General features: G+C 42.6%; 3 protein-coding genes and 1 long non-coding RNA gene across 9 annotated transcripts in view; 2 read left to right on the forward strand and 2 right to left on the reverse strand.

Annotated features, from left to right (window-relative positions):
• The window catches only part of TTC28 (tetratricopeptide repeat domain 28), a 109,440-nt gene extending 108,476 nt beyond the window's left edge, over positions 1–964 (reverse strand). The window contains exon 1 of one of the 2 annotated variants that reach the window (XM_053994194.1): positions 763–964. In XM_053994194.1, coding sequence (XP_053850169.1) covers positions 763–846 — 84 coding nt within the window. In that variant the 5' untranslated portion in view covers positions 847–964. Of the gene's footprint in view, positions 1–236; positions 369–762 lie in introns of those variants that run through there. The other variant, XM_053994195.1, reaches the window with a different exon arrangement.
• Positions 965–1,126: 162 nt separating this feature from the next.
• Positions 1,127–12,655, forward strand: LOC128816449 (uncharacterized). The gene is made up of 4 exons (XR_008439910.1): positions 1,127–2,119; positions 3,175–3,283; positions 4,211–4,254; positions 12,593–12,655. It is a non-coding gene; the product is annotated as an uncharacterized LOC128816449 (long non-coding RNA).
• Positions 3,017–15,971, reverse strand: CHEK2 (checkpoint kinase 2). Of its 5 annotated transcripts, none has more exons than XM_053994084.1 (15): positions 15,914–15,971; positions 14,417–14,668; positions 13,781–13,905; positions 13,371–13,518; positions 12,547–12,637; positions 11,479–11,587; positions 10,396–10,449; positions 9,784–9,845; positions 9,213–9,312; positions 8,666–8,752; positions 7,772–7,935; positions 7,445–7,560; positions 6,016–6,101; positions 3,814–3,894; positions 3,017–3,244 (listed from the first exon to the last, which is right to left on the reverse strand). In XM_053994084.1, the coding sequence occupies exons 2-15, from the start codon at positions 14,661–14,663 to the stop codon at positions 3,149–3,151; spliced, it is 1,566 nt and encodes a 521-aa protein (XP_053850059.1). In that variant the 5' UTR covers positions 14,664–14,668; positions 15,914–15,971; the 3' UTR covers positions 3,017–3,148. The 5 variants fall into 5 exon arrangements, 3 of the variants coding, with proteins under 3 accessions (XP_053850059.1, XP_053850058.1, XP_053850060.1); XM_053994083.1 differs by lacking the exon at positions 15,914–15,971 and adding an exon at positions 15,142–15,217; XM_053994085.1 differs by lacking the exons at positions 13,781–13,905; positions 15,914–15,971 and having other exon boundaries at positions 14,417–14,489.
• Positions 15,972–16,033: 62 nt separating this feature from the next.
• HSCB (HscB mitochondrial iron-sulfur cluster cochaperone) lies at positions 16,034–19,775 on the forward strand. Its single transcript, XM_053994247.1, has 6 exons — positions 16,034–16,233; positions 16,300–16,396; positions 16,779–16,868; positions 17,348–17,492; positions 18,362–18,409; positions 19,613–19,775. Exons 1-6 carry the CDS (start codon positions 16,034–16,036, stop codon positions 19,702–19,704), a joined length of 672 nt encoding a protein of 223 aa, XP_053850222.1. The 3' UTR covers positions 19,705–19,775.
• The last annotated feature ends 37 nt before the right edge of the window (positions 19,776–19,812 follow it).

The following is a 19,812-nucleotide window of genomic DNA, read 5'->3' on the forward strand; positions in this document are numbered from 1 at the left end:
CAAGCTGCTGACCGGGCTAACAGCGCATCGCTGACCGCCAACCTGCGCCCAGCGCACGGGCAGAGCCACGGGGGTGACATCTGCTGTCACCCCAGACGCGCTGACTGAACCCGGTCTCCAGGTTCCAAGTTCTGCCACTAACAAAGCCCTTGTAACCAAGTTCATAACGACTTTCTGTACCACTGAAGCGGGGTAAGGAGCTCTGCAGTGCTGCCAAGTACACCTGACTCGCTTACCTTCAAACTTTGCAGATTTTAACGAGATTCGAGTTTGTTTACGGGGGCGCCAGAGCGAGCACAATGCCCATGCCGACATCCGAGCTCTCTGCTCGCGAGGGTCCCGCTCCAGCTAGCGGCGGCCGGCGGCGTTCGGGGCACACACCCCCCGCTCCGGGGCCAGGCCCGGGCCCGCCGCCGCTCCGCACGGCGCACGACCCGGCCGGCACTGCGGCGGGACCCCCGCCCGCCCCGCCGGGCAGCGGGGTCACTCGCGGCACCCCAAGGTGCCCAGGGCGAAGGGAGCCGAGCGCTCGGCCTGGCGTTCCCGGAGCCCCGCCAGGAGCTGCCCCACCGCCGCCCGGCCCCTCACCGCGCCTCGGGCCACCGGGCCTGCGCCCCCGCCGAGCCCCCCTCCCGCTCCGTGCCGGGACAGCCGCCAGCCCGCGCCCCGCAGCTTCCCCCCGCCGCCCGTGTACGGCCCGGCCCGGCGGCTGCTTCCCGCCTCCCCGACCGCTCCAGCGCCGCCCGTCCGGCGTGAACCCACCCGGGGAGGCTCCGCGTCCTGCTCCCGCCGAGCCCGGCCCACCGCCACGGCCCCCGCCGGGGGCGGCGGCGCCTGTTGCTCCATCGCGCTCCTCCTCCTCCTTCTCCTGCGGGGGCCGGGGCCGCCGCCGCCCCCGCCAGGCCGATCCCACTCCGGCCCCCGGCGCCACGTTCCGGGCCCGGCTGAGTGGGACCCGCAGTGCCCCGGCCCCGCCCCGGGGCTGGGCTCCGCCCGGACCCCGGGCACCCCCGCCCGACGGCGCCGGGCCCGCGCCGGACGTCCTGCGGCTGCCGCCCGGGCTCCCCCGGCCCGGGGCAGCGGCTCGGCCGCACCTCCGCGGGCTCCGGCAAGAGCAGCGCTCGCCTCTCCGTACCAAGGACGAGCTCCGTCCTCACGGAGGATACGGCTCCAGCGTCGCTCTGTCGCCATACGGGTGGGGAACCGTCGGCCAGAAGCAGCGGCAGCCCGAGCTCGAGAGTAAGCGGGGCCCACATGGCACCGCAGGTGGTGATGCTGGTCACTAATGACACCGCACTGGCCAGGCACAGCGAGCCTCAGCACTTTGGTTAACCCAAGTCTTCCAACTGCTGTGACCCATTCTGCCTCTAGAAATGAACAAAATGGATTACGCTGAAGAGTCTTGTGCTGCGGATAAGTGGTAAAGAAATAATTTCTTATCTATGTGAAAATTGGATGCCACTTCACTGTAGTTAAACTTACTTTTTCATAGAAAAAAACAGAGTCTGAAACTTCAGAAAGCTTTCTGCAATCAAATGATGAACACATGGCCAGCAGCCCAAAAGTTTGCCACTGAATGAGTGAGATCAAATTTAGGACATCATTGGAAAGCAGGTGTTAGTCAGGACCCAGGGAAAGGACCCAAGCAAAGCAGTTACTGATCATCTAACAACTGTGGGATGTAAAAAAGATGGAGGAATAAATTATAGAAGTTTTCCATGTCTATCTAAAAACAAAGTGACAGTGTAAGTAGGAGCTAGGGAATTACCTTCTCATCAGCAATGATGCAGGTCTTTTAAAAGTAACTGGTAACCAAAGCCCAAAGGTATCAGCTTTTGCAGTATACCAGGACACAAATCTGGCCCAAACACACTGCATCCTGTGATTCTTATATATAGCAAATGGCAGCTGAGTGTTCTATTCTACTTCAAATGAGCTACAGTAAGCACCAGAACTCCTTGAAGATGTGCCAGTGACAGATTTGCACCAAAGGGGACAACCCCAAGGACAGACACACCTTTGTTCCATCAGCCCAGTGTATCTGGAATGGACTGGAACCAGTGGTATTGTTTCCATGCAGATGCCCATGGATGTTTCTCCATTCAATCCATTAAGAAAGGTATCAATGTACAAGAATCAGCATTTTATCATTAACATTGGTTAATATCAGATACATCAAAACACACATGATCTCTGCAATGGGCACATACAGGAAATGTGACTCATGAATATCTTAATTTCTACCTGACATGGGTTTATTCCATAATGCATTAGGTTTTATTCTTTACAAATCAACTTTGAGTAGATACCTTTAACCAGAAGATGCATGTTGGAGAACAGTTACTAAACTGTTCTTGCAATCAGTAATGAAATTAATAATCCTTTAGTAAGAAGCACACAGTTCAAAATCTTCACCTAAGAGGCAAGCAAGTTCTTCTTTCTCAGTTCAGTTCCTACCTCCTCCCTGACAGGAATTTATACATCTTCCTTTCATCTCTTGTTATCATGTTTCCTCTTACTCATCCCTCCTCTGGGAAATAAACATGCTACACACATGTTAAAACACCATGCAGATGGTAATTGTTGGTTTGGAAGCCAATCAGCCCCAGCCCAGTGCACAACGCTGTGATTCTGCCAGTCCAGCATTTACTGTGGAGTTTTACCTGAAGCCCAGAGCACCTCAAGGTCCATCAGAAGTTTTACATCTGAACTGAATAGTCTAAGTGTCCTCAGAAGTCTGTGGGCAGCATTGTGTCAGGTAATGCTGTGTCTCAGGCAAAAGCTCAGCAAGTTTAGTGTTCCTTCTTCATCTGTTAGGACTAAGCATTATTTCCATGCCTAACCTAGAAATTGGAAAAGAAGAAACAGAGAATGTAGGTGGGGATGAAGCTAGCCTAAAAAATTGTTAGTAATTTAGTTCAGGAGTTTTTCTGATACTTTCCTTGAGTCAGACAGCTGGATGGACTAGAACATGACTAATTGTGCAGATTCTCATGCATGCACAGCAGTCACTTCAGTCTTACAAAGTTATTTTTATTTGAAAATTATACATCTTCAACAGTTTATTCCATTATTAAGATTTTTCTTAATAAAAAATTCTGCTCTCCATAAAAAAGCTGTCATTAACAAAGTCATTTTGTCTTCCTTTTCACCTCATTTTCTGATACGAGGTAGAAGGAACGGCACGCTTAGCAGAGCCATTGTCTTCCTCATTTTCATGGGGACGCTTTCTCGTTGTGGTTGGCTGGAAGAAAAACACAGGAGGATGGCTCCAGGAAACCAGGTAAGGCAGAACTTTCTGCTTGCCCCAGAACTACAGGTGTTGGACAGCGTGAGCAAAAACTAACCCATGCTTCTCTCCCAAAATTTATCTAATTATATTTGATGGTTCTCATATAAGATACTGCTCCCAGCTTGAAACAGCTACTGTTCACAACTTTCCTAATTAGCATCTGGTGATGAATGGCACAATGCTGTCCTAACCTCACACCAACATGAGAATTTTTATTTGAATACTAAACATTAGTGACTTGAATCCATATTTTAAAAAATACATTCAAAAGTTTTATTCTAAATATAGGAATAATCCTTTAAAGCCTAGGCAAGTGTTTCTATACATTTAAATTGTTGATAAAGCATGGAAATCCATTGCTGCTGTTCAGGAAACAGAACTAACCAGCAGGCTGCCACATACAGCCCAAGGGTACATTTCTCTAAAGCCTCAAAATTAACTGATTTCCTTATTAAAGATTACTTCAAAATCTACTTTCTCTGTGTATCAAATTTTCCTCTTCAAATATCCACTGTACATACCATTTTTGATGTTTCTGGTGGGCTCATATTGGTACGTGTCTGAGCAAGTAGCTGTTCAAATGTAGTTTTCATATCCTCATCCTGCAAAAAAACCCCAGCATCTAAGTAGTATATAGACTATTTAAGGGAAAAGCAAAGATTGAGAAACTCAGAGAAGTGAATGGGACATTCAGTGCTAGAGACAATTAGAAATAAAGATCATTGAGGTCCTAAGGATTTCAGCTGTTTTAAATGAGGATTTTTTAGGTGAAGGCAGTGGAGAGGGTCTTTTTCCTAAGCAATGAAGTATTGCAGTATCTCCTTTTTTTATTTAACTATTCTTAAGTGCTACAAAAAGGCTTTGACCTGAATATCCATTTAATTTTATATAGAATTTTGACTTGTTTTTCTTTTCCAGTGTCACCTGATTTGATTGTGGCTACATTTGAATTGATGGATAAGGTAAGAAATATTTTTCCATTGATGTAACAAAGACCTGTGGTTTTTCTTCTGCATGCAACCAAACTACCATTCAAAAGACTTCAGAGGCAGAAACAGCAATAATTGTTTATATGCCTTTAAAAATGTTTTATTAAGTAAATACAGGTAAGAAGACATTTCCACTGAGCAATACTTAGGTTTACACAGCTCAACAAGTTTTAAAGTTCTAGATTTAAACAAAGAATGGAGTAAACAACTTGTTTTGAAAACACTAATTTGAAAGCACTACTAGTTTAAATAAATCTGCAGAACATGCTCACTTCTAGTATCTGAAAAATTCCCTAGTACCCCCAAAATCATCAGAGGGCTAACAGGCATCAGCTGGTCACAGAGAGAATGTGGTTTTTCCTGCTGACTTGTAAAGTCGATACTTCCAGACAACACAAGAGGGAGAGAGGAGCCAGTAACTCCTCACTACTCACAGGAACAGGACTGGGGAGCTCTTTTGGTGGAATGATTGTTATGTGTGATATCTAGAACTGAGCATGCTGGATGCTGGCCTTCCAAGCAGGCAGTCTACATCACCTATGAACACCTGACACTCTTAGTAACAGCCCCTGAAGGGAAACAGCTCAAAGAACAGCAGCTGAGTGCTAGATGACATCTGGATTTATGGCTATGATGATTTCTGGAACCTTCTGTCCTGTCTTCAAAATTAAACTTAACAGTAAGAGATGTCCTTACATGGAATATATAATCAAGTTAATAACAACTTGAATATATACTGAAATATCTTAAATTCTTAGGTCATCTAAATCAGTCATCTATTTCCCCTTCCCCTTATGCATACTAGCATTTTTTTAAAATCAATGTTGCATGGTTTTTGAGTAACTTTTTCTGCTCAGATTTGTAATTCAAATGTAAGACTCTATATCTGATTAACTCACTGTAGATGTTACATGCAAAACTACAGTAAAGTAAAACCCATGAATGCCAGGAAATGTTTCCTGATGCCCAGGAGCATAATTAAGAAAAGTTAATCACTTCAAAGAGTAATCCACACATGTTTTTTGTCTCAGAGCACTGAGGGATACTCCCTTGCTTCTCTCCCCTGTTTCTTATGCTCTTTACCAAAGCATCTGAAATTCTCCTGTTCCCAGTGGGGGAAAAGGAAGAGCCTTGTGCTTGGTGTGAATAAACAGAACCTGTTGCATGGCTCAGATGTAGGCTGGGTGACTTTTTCAGACTCCTCAAGCAAAAATATTCAAGAAAGCTCATAGGTTCAGTGGGCACCTCTGCCAAAATTAAGAAAAGACCACCTAAAGACTGTTCCTCTCAAACCTAATTAGACTGTAACAGGAGGCAGGGAAACCATCACTTCCTACTCAGAGGGTTCCCAAACCAGGGACACTTATTCCTGCACAGCAGAGGAAAAACAAACTAGTATTGGATGCTTGCCAGAAGCAAACTGCACTGCCTGCCCAAACAAACATCTGAGGAAATGGGGCTCTGTTACAATGCTCAGGAGAGGTCCATCCTACCAGAACCACAGTCAGACCTGGCCTCTAAAAAACACATCTTGATCTCACATGTGAAAGAGTTCTGGGAAGAGGTGTCTCACAAAGGACACAGAAGCTGCTTATTGTATTAAAAGAAGGCATTCAGGAGACTACTCCTTGCTGCTTTTGCAGTCTTTCTACAGGGACTAAATATTTGAAAACGCAAGACATGAACAAGTTATCCTTCAAACTACTCAGCTTTCACTTAAAACTCAATTCCTACCTGAAGCCAAGGATGCTCTAAGGCCTCCTCTGTGGTAAGACGTTTGCTTGGATCCACTACTAACAGCTTCTTCACAAGATCCAGAGCTAAGATAATAAAATGAGCTGGTTGGCATGTGATCAATACATTTATTAGCTGAAATATGCCTACACCAAAACTACGTGTGACAATGTGCCTTACACCCCTTCAGAGCAATGCACAAAAGTGCAGGCTGGGCAGATCACTTTTCTTTTTGCTATGCATGGGAAGGGCTGCAGACTGCAAGCATCTTTCCTTCACATGCACACGACTCAACACTTCTCAGTATACCAGAATTACCCACAGATATATTTAGCATATACATGGTTTATGTTCTGAGCATGCCAGGAGGCTCAGCACTTCCCTAAAAGCTTCAGTATTACTGTGGAAAAGCAAAGACAGCTTAATTTATCCTGGTTTACAGTGTCTTGGAAAGCAGATTATCCATCTGGAAAAGTGGGAGAGAAGAGACAGGATATACACATGTATGCTCAACATAAACTTTCATTTTCTTAGGAAGCTGCTTAGTAGACACTGTGAAAAATATGCCATTTTTGTCGTATTTTATTACTCCAAATCTCCCATAAAGGAATTTCAGCAAGATTTACTTTTCATTTGATCAGATTATTCTACATACCAGTAGGACTATGGAAATTATGTTAAGATTGTACAGTCTCATGAATGTCTGACTTATTATTGAATAAGCTGTAAACTATTCAGGAAGGAGTTATATTTGATAAATTTATTAGACAAAGGATGACCACATAATTTATTAGAAACTCCTCTGCACATACAAAGAACTCCAAGAACGTCCAAGGTAAATACTACAATTATTTTGTGCATTTAAAATGTCCTGAGAAACTAAAAGCACACAGACAGTAATTATCATTTTAGTTTGCTATGCAAAAACTCAAGTTTCACAGACTACTTCACTTACAGTGGACCAAACATAATAGATGATTCCTCAAATGTGACTGACACTTTCAGCTCAAAGACTAGCACCATGAAAGGACTCTCTTGGAACGTGTGTTTATTGGAATTCTAACTCGTATTCCTTAAATTCCTGGTATTTTTGGTTCAACACTTGAAGAATCTTTAGGCAAAGTCTGTGGACCAACTTGATGAAGTCAGAAGAAAAAGTGAAAAGAGGAGAAATAGATATATGTGCCCACAAACGTTCTACTTTTGTGGTTAATTACGCTAAATACTACTAAGAAATCTCTTCAATAATAAAATATGTGTTCATTCTAATGCTTTAACTATGATCTTCAAAAAATATTTTTAATATATTCATTTAAAAACGAAACATATTAACACATAATGTGCCATGCAGCTGAAAGGAGGATAAAGGAAAACAAAAACTACAAGAAAAGAGCTAGATATTTTACTACCCACTGTGCTGGAGTCATACCCATGTCTGACACATGCTTCCATTCTTTTGCAATGAAGGTGTATTTTCCGTGAGTGATTTGATCCTTCAGAGAGAGTTGAGTATTTTGCTCATTGAATGGTGGATATCCACACAAGCTGTATAAAAGAAAAGAATTTAAATAGCACGGAATTTGTCATAGCAAATAAAACACTGAAATCACACATTTTAAGGCATCTGCTATCGTAGCGGTTTTATACGTGTAGAGTTTTAAACTGTCACTTCCTCATATAGACACTGAAGTTGCCAAGTCTCAAGCCATGTATGTCAAAGACTGCCCAGTGAAGGTACATCTACACAATATCTTACCATACAAAAAGAATAACTCCTAAACTCCAGCAGTCCACAGCTCGGCTGTATCCAGCAGTCCCAAGTGAATTTAGAACCTCAGGAGCAAGATACATGGGAGTACCACATAATGTTTTCATAAGAGAAGCTTCTCCAAGAATCTTGGATTGTCCAAAATCTGTAATCTTGTATTTAAAAATGGTAACACCACATTACATATGAGGATGGACTGTACACATCATATTGTAGACATACATCAGGAGGTAGCATTAAGTTTCTTCCTTCCAAGCCAGTTCCAGTACATGACTATGAATAGAAGTCACCCCAAACATTAAGTGAGAATGGGAGAGGAGGAAGAGGGAGAAATACGACAAAGGATCACACTTTACAATAGCAAAAAATAAGATTTGGATATAAATGGACAACTACAGAATAAAGGTATTGTAGCCTCTTAGAAGAGTTTATGTGAAAAATAAGCATTTCAGCATGCTTATTGTATACTGAAATGCAAATATAATCAATGCTTTAGAGGAAAATAAAAACAACACAAAAGAAAATCCACAACCCTCATTTCCCCCCCCCCCCCAAAAAAAAAAAAACCAAAACAACAGAAAAATCCCTGTCACCATACAGCCTGGACATTTGTGGGAATGCTGTCTGTAATTCAAGAATTTAGATTTTATCGGGGAAAGAAATTATTGACATTTGAAAATACATATGTAGTGTATGGGTTGAAATATCCATAAAAGTAAAATTACAATTATGAAAAAAAAAGGTGTATGTTTTAAGTTACTTCATGGTTTGTCTGACTAATTCCATAATATCTTTTTGGCTGTGTTTAATGAAATATCAAGAAGAATGTGAAGGAACAATCCCAAATTTTTCCATTAACATGAAATGTTAAAGTTTTCTTACCTTTACAAGACATATCTCTTCAGAAGATGAAAGTAGCACATTTTCTGGCTTTAGATCTCGGTGTATAATTCCATTGTCATGAAGATACTAAATACATACAGATAGGCAATTAAGGAAAAACAGATTATTAACTTGTTTTAAAATGTAAGCTTTCCATTTTTTCTCATGGCAATGGCAGGATAACTGAAATGGCTGTGTAAGAGGAGGGCAAACATTTAAAGCTCTGCCAAAATTAACATGGGACTGTCCCTTAAAAAAACAAAGCAAAATGAAAACAAAACAAAACAACCCACACCAAAACACCATCACAAAGAAACAAAAAACCACCTTAGAAATATTATGCTTCAAATGTCAAATCTCAAGCAAACACAGTGCGCAGACCCAGGTTCTGTGTCACCTTTGTAGGAATTCTGCTTTTCTGTCTCTCTTGTTAAACCAGCTTGTTAAGAACGCTGTGCTGATTGCTTGCATGGGTTTCAGCAATGACAAGTGACAGAAAAACTCATCTTGTTGACATTTTTTTGTTGTAGAATTCATGGTTATATACCTTTACAGCTAGCAGCATCTGATAAAAGTACAACTTGCAGATATCTTCTTTCATCTTGATTGGCCTTGACACTCTGTCATACAATTCTCCTCCTTCCATCCTAAAACAGATGCAGGTTAACAAGCCAGCACATAACTTTCAAAAGATTCATCTCATTAAACAAGACTAAGACCAAAACATTTGGCTACTCTGGCTACAGAGAAAGAATATATTTCTGAAATGAGTGAGCAACATCCTAAACACAGCACGTGCATGGCTGAGTTAAGGTCAGTCTCTTGAGTTTCACTGGGAGTTATTACATGATTTTTGATCAGCCCCCTCTTACGAGCTCAAAAATAAAAATAAATAGCAGCAATCCACAACAGCAGCAGAGCAAACAATGTCCAGGCCCTGAGTGCCTACAAAGCATAGAAGGATGATTTCCCCTGATTATCGTAGCTCCTAATTTTACAAAGGAAAGTGGAGGCCAGCAAAAGGAAAACAAAATTAAAAAAGCAAAACCCTCACAGTTCATTGTGGCTATGAAAAAAACATTTCATTTTATGCATTTACTTTCAAACAGGTTACTTACAGTTCCAAAACAATGTAGTAATCTTCTGCTTCAAAGAAATTTTTAATCTTGATTAAGCAAGGCTAACAGAAAAGGGAACACAAACAGAGACACACAAAATAGAATAATTTGTAAAAATTAATCCTAAAGTTCTTATTTCAGTATTTCAAACCAGGTCACATAAACTAACACTTAACACAAATGACTTGCAAGCACCCCAGACCATACCCTCAACATTTTACCTATTTTACATGCAGAGGAAAAAGGGGATACACATTCAAGAAATTCCCAGTGAAAACTAGTCTTTACATTTAGTTATTTTGCAGCATTTAGAAAAACTTGCATCAAATAAAAAATTCTGCAACAGCGGCTCAGTTAAAACTTTTGTGCTGTTTCTTCTCAAATTTATATCGCAGTTATCCAAAGCTTTAAAATCTCACATCTGCTAGGATATAATACACTTAAAAGAAGAAAAAAGATCCATTCAATAATTCACAAGGGAATTTATATATCTCCTTTAACACATTTCTGAATGGATAAAATTGCTCTTTCATTACTACACTAAGGTCAGTAAACTAAACAAGTACATACAGGAGGGAGCAAAAAATAATAAAAATTAACAGTAACACTCACATGATCTATTTTCTTCAAAATTTCAATTTCTGTATTGATATTTAAAGCTGGGTTCTAGTAAAAGAATCAAATACCATATTGGGTAAGACAGAGCTGTTCTGGAATAAGACATATGAGAAATAAGAGACAGTAACAGAAAAGACATCATTTTATGCCTTTTGCTACTGTAAGTGACCATAACATTTTTTTTTTTTTCCATAAAATGATCAGATACCTTCAGTGAATTAAATAAACACAGTGCTGTCATTATCTGGAGCAAGCTATTGCTCCAGACATGTAATTCATTGCAGGTTAGAAATCCCCAACTAATTTCCAAGTTAAAAAAAAAAATCTTTTTGCTCATATACTTTGTATGTAGTTTGTATGTAAAGTGCTTTTCTCCCTCCAAGATGCTTTCCAGATGGGCCAACCTAAAATTACAAGCTACTCTCTCCTATTTTGCAAGATAACATAAACAGATTCTCTAACCCGTGGCTTAGGCTCAGCTAATGAAATCAGCTCAGCAGGGATTTTTTGCTCTTCTTCCAATCCAAATCAATCATCTTGGAACACACAACCCATACACAACATTCCAGATATACTCCTGTGTGTGTTTGGTAGAATGGCATGTATTAGGAATTATAATTCACAACAGCATCTTGAGCCAGTTGTCTTTGTACTTCTCTAAATTCTGGCTTCTGCCATTAGACCTTCCCAAAAGGCTACATACAATTTTCTTAAAATGTATTACAATGGAGGATTCAACAAAATTAGCTTAGTTGGTACATTTTTGGTCAAGACTGTGCTGCTTATGATGTGTTTATCTGATGCATTTTAGGACATCAACCAAACCGTGCAAGAGTCCACACCACCCCTTGTACACATCTCATTAACAGTCCTCAATGATGAACCTAATGGAATGTGATCAAGAAATAAAAACAAGAATTCTGTACATCATACAAGATGAAAAAGCATTTTTAAATTAAATACTGAAGACATTAAGTAATAAAATCCTCCTTTGAAGATAGCTGAGGAGTCAGAGAAGTTACCAGATATTCCAAGACTGCTGCAAGGTGGCCAAGACAGACAGACAAAAATACTTACTTCATCACTCAGGCCACTTGCCACAAACTTCCGTTTATTGATGATTTTCACTGCAACTTTGTTACAGGTGCTCTTCTCAAATGCCAGTTTGACTTCACCACAGGCACCACTAAAAGAAGAGCACAGCTCTGTCAAAAATCTGTGTAACAAGTGCAGGCAAATGAAAGCATAATTTGGAGCTGGCTGCTTTCTAACTTTCTGAATAAGGCACATGCCTCTTCTGAGGAAGTACTCAGCTGTTAGAAAGTGTACAGCACTTCTCAGAAAACATTCAAGAGCTAGAAAGTGTATTTAACCACAAGTGTTGCCAAGGGCCATTCATCCAAAACTGCAGGAGTAAATATGCAAAGCAGTTACTCTATTTGTACCAGAAGTACTGGCAGATAGGAAGGACAAGCTCTGACTGCATTTCCTTCATGCAAAGGCATTTAGGAGAAGAGAACTTAGGAAAAGTTCTCTTAACACTGGACTGCCCAAGTCTGAGGAACAGATATGACGAAACTTGTATTTTTACTAAATAGCAATTATATTACAGAAAGAAATTCTTCTGTTTTCCACTCGGATTTGTTTCTACTTAATTATTCACCTCCAGATTCTTCACTGACCGACTGTTTCCAAAAGAGAAAAAAATAGCCCCTATTTAAAATAGCTTCTCTCTCCTTTTTTTCTGGATAGTTCTTTTTCTTTTCATCTGAAGGCCTCAATAGTGATATTGTAGGAAGCAGTATTCTGACATAAAGCTCTTCCTTTTCCTTCCAACAACTGAGTAAATTAATATACAAACTTTAAAAACACAAAGAATGTACAGACTTCATTCTCTTCTACAGAAAAAAAAACCCAACCAAAACAAAACCTGGCATTTGCAATTGGTGGTAGGTTGCAAACCAAGTAGAGAAACAAAGCCAAAATTCCTGTTTAAACTGTTGTAAAGAACATATTTATTCACATGTTATCATTCATTTTTTGCTTTTTTCTTCAGCTCAGTTAATACTGGTAATAATTCCAGCACAAGATACTCATTATGATAATGAAGTTAACCCTTTCTACTGAGGGAAGAAGGATGCTTACCTTCCCAAAGTCTTTGACATGATATATTTCTCTCTGAATTCTTTAGGAAACGTCATCTGATCATCCACCGTAAGATCAGAAAATACAAACACTGGGAAGGCAAGTGGAGATCATTTTCCTTTTATTAGGTTTAAAATTTTTATTATAACAAACAGCTATGTTTTGTGAGCTTTTATAATCAACATTATAACTGAGAAGATACTGCCTGCTAGAGGAAAAACTAAATATATGCTATAAATTATAACAGTTACGGGTTAGCAAGGTAATCTTGTTGCTGAAAAATTACATTTTGGGACTAAATTCACAACAGTCTTTAACTAACTAATTACATTTAAAGACAAAAGGAGCAAAAATTTCAATGTCCAGCAAAAATCAAAGAGAAGTAATAATCAAGAAGACAGCATTTTAGTGGAAAATCAAAGACAAAGAAACAAAAACCCAGCCCTGTTTATTTTTAAGAGGATTTTCTATTTATTATGCGGTATCTGGTTAGGTATCAAGGGGGTTTTATGAATAGTCTGTTTCCACTGTTCCCACCATCATATGCACAGCTACTGAAGCCCAAAAGGGTTTCAAAAACGGGAAAAAACCTATAAAAAATTATACTCTAGTAAGGTGCTACCTGATGCATATTTCTTTAAGTTTACTTTTTCAGTTTTTTTTTCTAGGGTTGACATGGATAATCTTTATGTGAGTACTAAAACACCTATTAGTGAGATGTACTCACAAAGCAGCTCAACTCCCAAAAAACATACTCAAATCAATGCAGAAACAACCTCTTGGTCAATACATGAAAAATCTACTTAAATTAAAGCACATTTTACCCTTATTGGTCTGTACAGACAATGCAATTTCAGAGTTGTGTGTCAGTGGAAGCCTCCTCCCTCTTCCAACGAGCTCTCTATTAACAAATGTCCCATTTGCACTGTGGTCTTCAATGTAGGCAACAAAGGAATTTTTTGGACCCATTTCCTCAAAGAGAAAAAAAGAATGGGGAAGATGACAGTAAAGAACAAATGACTTTACAATAAAGACACGATACACCAGAAATTTACTATTGTTGACTCAAGAAATGAGACTGAGTTTATTTCATAAACCATATGAATGGGGCATTGCCAAAAGTCAGGTTAGAGTCAACCCTGAAGATACTTTGATTTCTTTAGGATCTCTGCCCCAAAGTCTCTTTTTGAATTATGCCAAAATAACTCAGAGAGTTACCATTTTTAGCACTTACCCTGAAAATTCGGAAGTGCTTCTTGCTATAGTTTTGGTAGAAGCCAGTCTCAGACAATCCCAGCTTAGAAAAACTGTAATCACAGCTTTTGTCCCTCCCAAACCAGTATTCCTCATTCACACAGTCTGCAGAGGAGGGGAAGGTACAGCAGGGAGAGAAGACAATGTTGCAGGAAGTTAACAACTATGGCACTACAGAATGATTCCAAATGGCAATGAACAGGATAACAGAGACAAAATTCTTCCCATAGAAACAAGTCTGTCTTAACTCATACAAAGCACCACACCTTGTCAAATCCTTTAATAATTTTACCCTCTCATTATTCTTCAGTTGACCGTCAATCATATAGAGACACATAACTAAATAAAATTAATTATATTTTTTTTTTAAATGAAGCATGTAACAAAGAATATGAACATCCCAGAATTTCTGTAAGTCTATGGAAGCTGTGTATCTGAGAACTCAGTGTAAACACTGGGATGCAGTATGGAATAAAACATTATAGCAAAAAGTTCCATACCTAAATTTGCTTGTACCTAACTTGAAAATGAAAAGACACTGCTCTTCAGCAAGCTGCCCAGAACTTTTCTGAGATCCTACAAAGAAACCGAGAGATTTATTACAGTATGCACATACCACAATTGCTGAAACCTTTTCCAAGTGCAAAGAGTCGGCCCCAAGGCTGAGGAACCAGCTCTTCAGATTCCTGGTCCTCAGGGATGGACGGAAGCTCCTGAGTGGGAACAGTGTCCAAGGAACTGAGAGTTCCAGAACTTAAGGAAGACTGACTAGTGCTCTGTGACCCACTGGAAGAGCTGGTACCACTCTGTGGCTGCTGGGCACTCTGAGACTGCTGTGCTTCACTTCCAGTCTCTCGAGACATGTTGGCTTCAAAGAGAATGTTAAAAAAAACCGCAATTACTATAGCAAAGTAAAACTAGCAAACACTCACACACTGCACTATTAATGTCCAAGCCCATTCAGCCTCAAAGAAGTAAAACTTCCAACCAAAGCACACATGTCTGGGTTATACATAAATTCCCAGGAACTGTGCAAACCAGGATGGTTTTCCTTTTAAAAGACAACGTGCAGCGGCCTCTGCTGGTTCTAGAGAAGCAGAACTCTCATTCCCGGATTGCTACCGAGGACTTCAGCGCTCCCACTGGGTCACACAGGCATGGGCTGTGCTCTGACAGCATCCCCGCACGCAGCGAGGAACCACGGCTGGTCCCCCAACACAAAGAGAAAACTGAAAGCAATAAGAACTGTAAAATGACATAGGTTTTCTTGAAAGTGCCCGAGAGATTTATCACACTTGTACACAGAAACTGTACAAAACCCTGCCAGACTCAGACACTCACCACGGCCCTGGCAGCTGCCGGCACCGCCAGCGGCAAGAAACAGCCCGGAAATTCATAGCCTGTGGTGCCTCCTTCTCCACTTCAATGCTGCCCCAGCCCCCCCTACAGCCAGCTTCCTCCAACACAGCAGTGCTCACGAGCCTTCCAACCTCAGCACCAGTATATCGGCTTTTTCGCTCCTTGCCATACAGTTTAATGTATACTTTGATACATTCCATTACGAGCCATAAAGCCACGACAGCTCCCAAGCTCCCTCCCACGTCCCGTTTGTTACAGGTGTTTACAAACACAGGCGAGGCCCGGGGCTCCTCCCGCAGGCAGATCACGGAACCATGTGGGCTGGAAAAGACAGAGGCCATCGAGTCCAAGCGCTTCCCCAGCACTGCCAATGCCACCGGTGCCCCTGTCCCCTGGTCCCGCAGGGCTGGGGGACCCCACCTCTGAGCTCTGCAGCCCATTTCCATACAGGAGCTTTCCCTCGTATCCAACCTGAACCTCCCTCTAAACGCTCAGACGGCGGGGCCGGGCCCCAGCAGCCGCCTCGCACCGTGCGGCCCTGCCCGCCGGAGCACTGCTGCCCCGAACCGACACCGGCCCCGCCGTCCCCACTGAGCACTGCGGCCCCGTGCCCGGCGGCACCGCGCGGCCGTCCCGGAGAAGCCGCGGGGAGCAGCCTGCGGCGGCGCCGGGCCGGCAGAGGAGAGGAGGGCCGGGGGAGCGGAGGAGGGCAGCGGAGGGAGCGGGGAAGGGCCGGAGCGGGACCCGAACTCACGGCTCAGGGGCTCGCGGGGCTCGCGCCGTCCGCCCGGGGCCGCCGTGCGCGCTGTGCGCGCGCCCCGAGCGCGGCCAATGAGCGGGCGGCCCGCGCGGGGGCCGCCGGGAGCGGGGCGCGATGCGGGCGGCGCTGCGGGCGCGGCTCGGGTGGGCGCGCCGGGCGCTCCGCGGGGCCGCGCCGGGCCGCGCCCCGGGGCCGCCGTGCTGGAGCTGCGGCGCTGCGCTCCCCGGCAGCGATGGGCCGCTCCGCTTCTGCCCCGGCTGCCGGGCTTTGCAGCCGCCGGCGCCGCGGCCTGACCTCTTCCGCCTGATGGACTGGTGAGTGTGGGCGGGGCGGCCGCGAGCCCGGCCGGCCGCGGGTCTCACCCGCCCTGTGTCCTGCAGCGACCGCTCCTTCCGCATCGACCCGGGGCAGCTGCAGCGGCGGTTCCGGAGCCTGCAGCGCGCCGTGCACCCCGACCGCTTCGGGCAGAGGCCGCCGGTGAGCCCCGGGCCGGGCGGGGGAGCCGGGCCGGGAGGGGCCCGCGGGGCTCGGTGACCGCCGGAGGAACTCGCCCTTAGCCTTCGGCTGCGTGGCGGGGTCGCAGTGTCGAGTCCCCACCTCTCTCCCGCTCGGGGAGCGAGGGGATTCGCCTGTGTTTGTCTTTCGGTGCTCAGAAGAGACTCTGCCGTGGATTTGCGGTGGAGGCGGACGATGAGGGGCCGCTGCGGTTCGTCAGGCGTTAGCTGAGTGCAGTTCCCGGGTCCACAGAGCCTTCTCCGTTTCTCACACGGACTGGTGTGGGGACGCTGGTGTTCCGCATGTAACAAAGTGTATTTTGCCACTTGTTATTAGCTTCCAATTATTTGCCATCCGTTTGCAGAAAGAGCAGTACTACTCTGAGCAACACTCTTCCCTGATCAACAAGGCCTACCAGACCCTGCTGAACCCTCTGAGCCGGGGCCTCTATCTGGTAAGGTCTCCGTTAGGTATTGCAGTGTTCCTGTAACTACCCTGGGGGCTGGTAGGGATGGCGCCCTCGATTCAGTCCTTGATGTGCTAATTTGCATTGCTCTGAAGAGGATCACCAGAGATTGATGGGAGACCAGAACTAAGTTTGTCCAATATTTAATCAGCGTATCATCTCATTTGCTACTCATCTTACAGTAATTTGTCTTTCACATCACACGTGGTGTTTGGCCATGGCTGTTCATTCAGAATTTCAGTCTGGCCCATGGCAGCCTTTTTTTATGTTTTTTTGGCTGTGGGTAACTGCTGATTTTTATGGTCAGCCTATGTTTGGAGTTAATTTTCAGACTGACTCTATGCTCTGTAGATTTATTGAATATGAATCTGAGTATGCCCCACTAAGAGACTTAATTTTAAAGAAAATAATTTCCATTAAAATGGATGTGGGAATATTTATTTTCAAATTCCCATTTCCTCTGCCAGCTGGAGCTGAGTGGAGTGGAGCCAGCACAAGAGACAGACTGTGATGCAGACTCAGCGTTCCTTATGGAAATCATGGAAATTAATGAGAAATTAGCAGAGCCCAAAAACAAGGATAACCTTGGAGAAATTGAAACTTTAATTAAAGGTAGGTTATGACTTGAGGAGTTTGTACAGAACTAATATACTGAATCTTGTGTAATACAAGAGTCTGAAAGCTTTAAACTGTTTTGGTATATTTCTTGTAATGTCTTCAATTTGTGTTAGTCTGGAATTGACTCACTGCAAGAGCTTCTGCCTTGTTCCCCCCTTTTCCAGTGTTGTCTTTACCTATTTATGCACCTAAACATCACATCCTGTCTTGAGAACATTTGTATAACAGGACTATTCTGATGTCAAAATAAATATATATAAACAATAAAAAGGAATTTACTCAACCTACATCAGGTTAATCAATTGTTCCAAAGGAAAAACCTATCAGAATGAAGTTGAATAAAATGCTTGTCTAACCACACTAAATAATGTTATTTATAAAGGCATTGTAGTTCTTTCACCTTCTTCATCTGGCAGCCATTATATTAGGTGGTTATTCTTGTTACACAAGCAACTTTCTTTTTATATTGTTGGTGATACCAAAAACATTTGGTTTACTGACATATTTCTTTGCCATAAGAGCTATGTGCTAAAAGCAACTACAATAGCTAGAATAAAAACTGAGTAACACAGGAGGAAATTAACTGGAGCGGGGCAAACTGATACACCAAAAATAACTTAGATTTCTGGGAAATTAGTGACCATTGATGTGCATTGGAATTGCTGTCAGTATACCTGTTTAAATAAAGAAATACATGTTTGAAACGATATTTAAAACAACATTGACTGCAGTATAATGAAAAATTCACTTGGCTGCCAAAGGCTGAAACTAGTAATGAACTTTCTCACCACAAGTAGTCAGAATACAGTGGTATCAAATACCCTAAGTATAAAAAAAAGTAAATGAAATAATTTGTTTTGCAGTTAAACAAGAAGAACTGACCAGAGAGGTGACTGCAGCTTTTGAAAGAGGTACCTGATTTTATGAAGTTTTTAGCTGCCATACATACCTGTCAAATGTTTAAAGCTCCACAGTCTCTTACTGCCAAATATTTCCTGAGCTATGGAATAGAAATACTGCATTAACAAGGGTTCTTTGTTAGGTATTTAGAATAAGTACTTCTAAACTGACATTCCTGCTGATTTGGGAAATTCAGGAGCTCACATTAAAAGCAAAGTCCAGTACAAAAGTTCCATTCATCTTGCATCTAAATAATTATTTTGAGTGGGAATGTAGATGCTAAGAAATTGTTTGTGTGTCTCCCAGCATACTGGGAAGGACAGACTTCATCCTAGACATATTCTGAGGTTTCACACTTGAATCTGGGAGATGTTCTGCAGTCCTGGAGCTGCAGTAGAGCAGTGAGTGCTGGTCTTTGCAGTGAAAGCCACAGCAGCTGTGTGGCAAGTAAAGGCCTGTTCAGCATAAGGTTTTGGGAACTTCCTGTGCAATAATCAACCTAACTTTATTCTACAGCCAATGGATAGGCACAAGCTTGAACCATTCCCGAGTTTCTGAAGCTGGGAAGAAACCTTTGTGGTTCTGTGCCAGGTGCAGAATGCTGCGCTTTTGTCAGGGGTGGGTGTGTGTGACTGCAAACATCACAGTAGTGCTGGCTGGGCCTGCCTGTGAGGAGTTACATTCTGGTACTCTGTGCCATGGGAAGGACTGTGTGGCCTTTGTCTGTAGGTCATAAACCACCCTCCCCTTTAACTGAGGAGAAATTGTTTCAGTATCAGTTTTGGAATTGGCACTGTCCAGACCAGACTCCTCCTCATTTGCATTTTTCAGTTATGTCAGTTGGTCTATTTATACACGTTTTAAATAAAAAAATTTGTCTTGCCAAGTGGGTAGATCAATCCTGCAGCCACTTTACAGGAGTCATTAAAGGGTATTATTCATTCACATTTCTTTTCCAAATTGTCTATTGTTATGTGTTTTGTGGAACATTTGAGTTGAGATGTTCCCAAACCATCCGAGGTTAAAACAATAGGCAGCATGGCATTTATATAATTTTATATCATTTATATAATATTATATAATAGTGTCTGAGTCCCTGCAGGTCACAACTCATGGTACTAAAACAGGTGCTGTCACTGAAATCTTGAGATTCATTTTGGAAATGCAAATTCACCTCTCCCTCTGTAAACCAGTAATGTTTGATTTCATTTCAGATGATCTTCAAGAAGCCAAGAAGCTGCTAGCAAAAATGAAATATTTTGCAAACTTAGAGGATAAACTAAAGGCCAAGAAGATCCCTTCCTGATGTTGCCTTCTTAGCTATTACGAGTTAGTGTTATTTTCAATTAAACAGATGGTTTTGTTACCAAAATCAGACCAAGGGTGTTTGTTTTCTATACTTCCATTAAAAGCT

Source organism: Vidua macroura, chromosome 18 (genome assembly GCF_024509145.1).
Source record: "Vidua macroura isolate BioBank_ID:100142 chromosome 18, ASM2450914v1, whole genome shotgun sequence".
Classification (NCBI taxonomy): Eukaryota; Metazoa; Chordata; class Aves; order Passeriformes; family Viduidae; genus Vidua; species Vidua macroura.

Excerpts from the sequence above, each read along its gene's own strand:
- HSCB (XM_053994247.1), top strand. The coding sequence starts at position 16,034 with ATGCGGGCGGCGCTGCGGGCGCGGCTCGGGTGGGCGCGCCGGGCGCTC. Across the intron at positions 17,493-18,361 it reads AATTGAAACTTTAATTAAAG|TTAAACAAGAAGAACTGACC; the intron begins GTAGGTTATGAC and ends TTTGTTTTGCAG. Across the intron at positions 18,410-19,612 it reads GACTGCAGCTTTTGAAAGAG|ATGATCTTCAAGAAGCCAAG; the intron begins GTACCTGATTTT and ends ATTTCATTTCAG.
- CHEK2 (XM_053994084.1), bottom strand. The coding sequence starts at position 14,663 with ATGTCTCGAGAGACTGGAAGTGAAGCACAGCAGTCTCAGAGTGCCCAG. Across the intron at positions 13,906-14,416 it reads AAAAGGTTTCAGCAATTGTG|ACTGTGTGAATGAGGAATAC; the intron begins GTATGTGCATAC and ends CCTCCTCTGCAG. Across the intron at positions 6,102-7,444 it reads GAAGCATGTGTCAGACATGG|CTCTGGATCTTGTGAAGAAG; the intron begins GTATGACTCCAG and ends TTATTATCTTAG.